This window comes from Chaetura pelagica, unplaced genomic scaffold (genome assembly GCF_000747805.2).
Source record: "Chaetura pelagica isolate M959 unplaced genomic scaffold, ChaPel_1.0 scaffold344, whole genome shotgun sequence".
NCBI classification, from domain to species: Eukaryota; Metazoa; Chordata; class Aves; order Apodiformes; family Apodidae; genus Chaetura; species Chaetura pelagica.
In genome coordinates this window covers 3,636,211-3,638,744 of record NW_009953098.1, presented here as the reverse complement: position 1 = coordinate 3,638,744, position 2,534 = coordinate 3,636,211, and the positions used below count along the sequence as shown (strand labels likewise).

The window sequence follows — 2,534 nt, the reverse complement described above, 5'->3', positions numbered from 1 at the left end:
AGGGAAAGAAGTCTAACATGTTTTATAAGACATATATTTCATGTATCAGGTTAATAGATAAACCAGGAATAAATCTGACTAGAGATGCTGGGAGTGAGAGGAAATGGCCCTCATGTTTACATAGCATTGTTTATTTGCTGACATATGCAGTTCATTTTGCCATTGATTTCAACTGAAGGCGTGTGTATTACTCTCACAGCTTGAAGTGACACAACGATATCAGAAAGCAACAGGGATGAATGAATAAGGTGAAGTGATTTGTCACCTATGAGCCAATGCAACTTGTGAGTTTTACTATTACAGTGCACAGTAACAACCTCTCACAAAGCGGCCAACTGTGAAAAAGGGGGCTGTGCATGGCCCTCTCTGTAGCAGAATTTTCTTCTTGTCTTTTAATTTTGATAGTGATGCTAAGATACAGTTTGATACTGTCTGGTATGTTTGAAACACTAGTGGAAGGACTGTTTTCTACAATGGGCCAAACCCCTGAAATTTCCCTCATTAACCTAAAAGAGGATGACCAAGTGATGTGAAATTTTTTAGTGAATTTACTGTGCAGCTTCTAGTTCCAGCTGTTTTTCATATATTTTCGGTAAAAAAAAAATCTGAATCTGGTCAAAAGCAAAGAAGCAAGAATTGTCTATGTGAAAACATTTGATGAGGAGATGGTCTTAACAGAATTTTTAATTTATTTTTTTTTTTTTTAGGTGGACACCCCCTATTTACATGGTATGTAAAAGCTTATATATGCAATTAATGCAGATTAGGTGTAAATAAACCTTACTGCTGAAATCTGGGAGCCTGCAATACAGAGTGAAGGTTTTCTATGTGGGGTATGCTAAGGACAGGTACCTTTTTGTTAGATTCTTATTGTCTGTTTAGTTTAGGCTGCAATATGCAGCATAACTACAGAGCTTTGGGGCAATTATTCAGGTGATGCATAATAAATTTATTGAAGTTTTATTTTCAAAATGTGTGTGTTCTGTCCACACAGTTAAGACGAACTGCAGTTAATTGGTGGCTGCAAAGGCTCCCATCTAAGGCTGAGGGACTGGGTGTTTCAGGGAGTGATACACAGTGTAAAGTATATGTCTAATGCTGACCTAAAAATGGAACTTGCAAGAGTTGTGTGTGCCCAGCTCTGCAAAGATCCACTCCTTTCTGCTCTTAAGTGGGGCTACATAAGCATTTAAAAGTAGACACTGAGGAAAAAAAAATCAAACAGAACTAAGCTAAGTAAATTTTATCTTGTTCACTTCCAACAACTGAGGCTTATTACTTACACAGATTCCTTTGGGGTTAGTAGAAGATTTATTTTCATTCTTTCTGTGTTTAGAAACAGAGGAGGAAGAGCTGCTGGTCTGAGAGGTGTTTGTGATGTTTGTCTCTTGGCTGAAGGAGCTGTTGTCACCGCTGTGCCGCCGGTGCACAGGCTCATCCAAGAGGGGAGATAATGGAGGAGGGAACAGCTTCTCTTCTCTTTTCTTTGCCACCTTCTTCACCGAGCTACCACTGCTCCTGGGACACAGAAAAGAGTCAGCTGCATTTCAAGACTCTTGGTTAATCCAAGCTCTACCATCAAATATGTTCTGTAGTTCTATGTCCTAGGAGCTAAGTCAAAAGGGGAGAGGCAGTGAGAACAGAAGAGCTACCTCTGCTTTTTCAATGGTGGCAGAAATCTCCTGCTTTGGAGGACAATCTCCAGTGCATTAGTACAAATTGCATCCAATTTAAATGCTAATTTGAGTCAGTCTTCATTTGAGAGGTCATAGAGGTTCTGAATCAGCAAAGTGCTGGAAAGTTTTATGCATGGGGTTTGTTCCTTTGACATCAATATGACTACTTATGTGTTTAACATTAAGCATCTTTTTAAGAGGTGGAGACACACAGGCAACCTTTGCAAACAATGTAACAGCACCTGGCATGTGAACCAACAAAATAATTTATTCCAACTACAAAATGATAACCATAACAATAACAAGATAATAATAATTTGACCTCTAGAATAAAACCAATGTTCAACACTATATTAAAATGATACATTGTAGCTGGAAAAAGCCCTTGAGCAAATACTGGTTGATGAATTGAATGTGATTCAGAAAATGAATGTGGTTTTGACATGAAAGCTCAAGTAATATGATAATCTATTGTCTGTTTTATGTACAGAAATTGTTAGCTGGCTAGAAATAGCAGCTGTGATACACAGCAAAGAAACCAAGAAACCTGCTAGACCATTCTCCCCTCAAATCCATGAAGAAAGAAAACAACAAACCTCAACACCCCAAACTGACTGTTTAACATGTTAATCTACTCATAGATTTCTATTTGAGGTACTGTCCTAGCTCAGTCAATGAAGATAATCTGAATTTTAATCTTTTGTTAGACTTCTAATATTGCACTACACAATAATTTACTTATCATTATTATTGACTAAAATTTCAATAATGAATTAAGTCAACAAGAATTTATGTTTCATTCCCAGTCACTTTCAGTCAGTGTCAGGAATTATAGATCCACTTTGCCTTAAAGTAATC

General features: G+C 37.4%; 1 protein-coding gene across 1 annotated transcript in view; it reads right to left on the bottom strand.

Annotated features, from left to right (window-relative positions):
* Positions 1-2,534, bottom strand: part of AFF2 (AF4/FMR2 family, member 2) — a 250,283-nt gene that overhangs the window by 12,023 nt on the left and 235,726 nt on the right. The window contains exon 14 of the mRNA XM_009997205.1: positions 1,284-1,518. Coding sequence (XP_009995507.1) covers positions 1,284-1,518 — 235 coding nt within the window. The remainder of the gene's footprint in view (positions 1-1,283; positions 1,519-2,534) is intronic.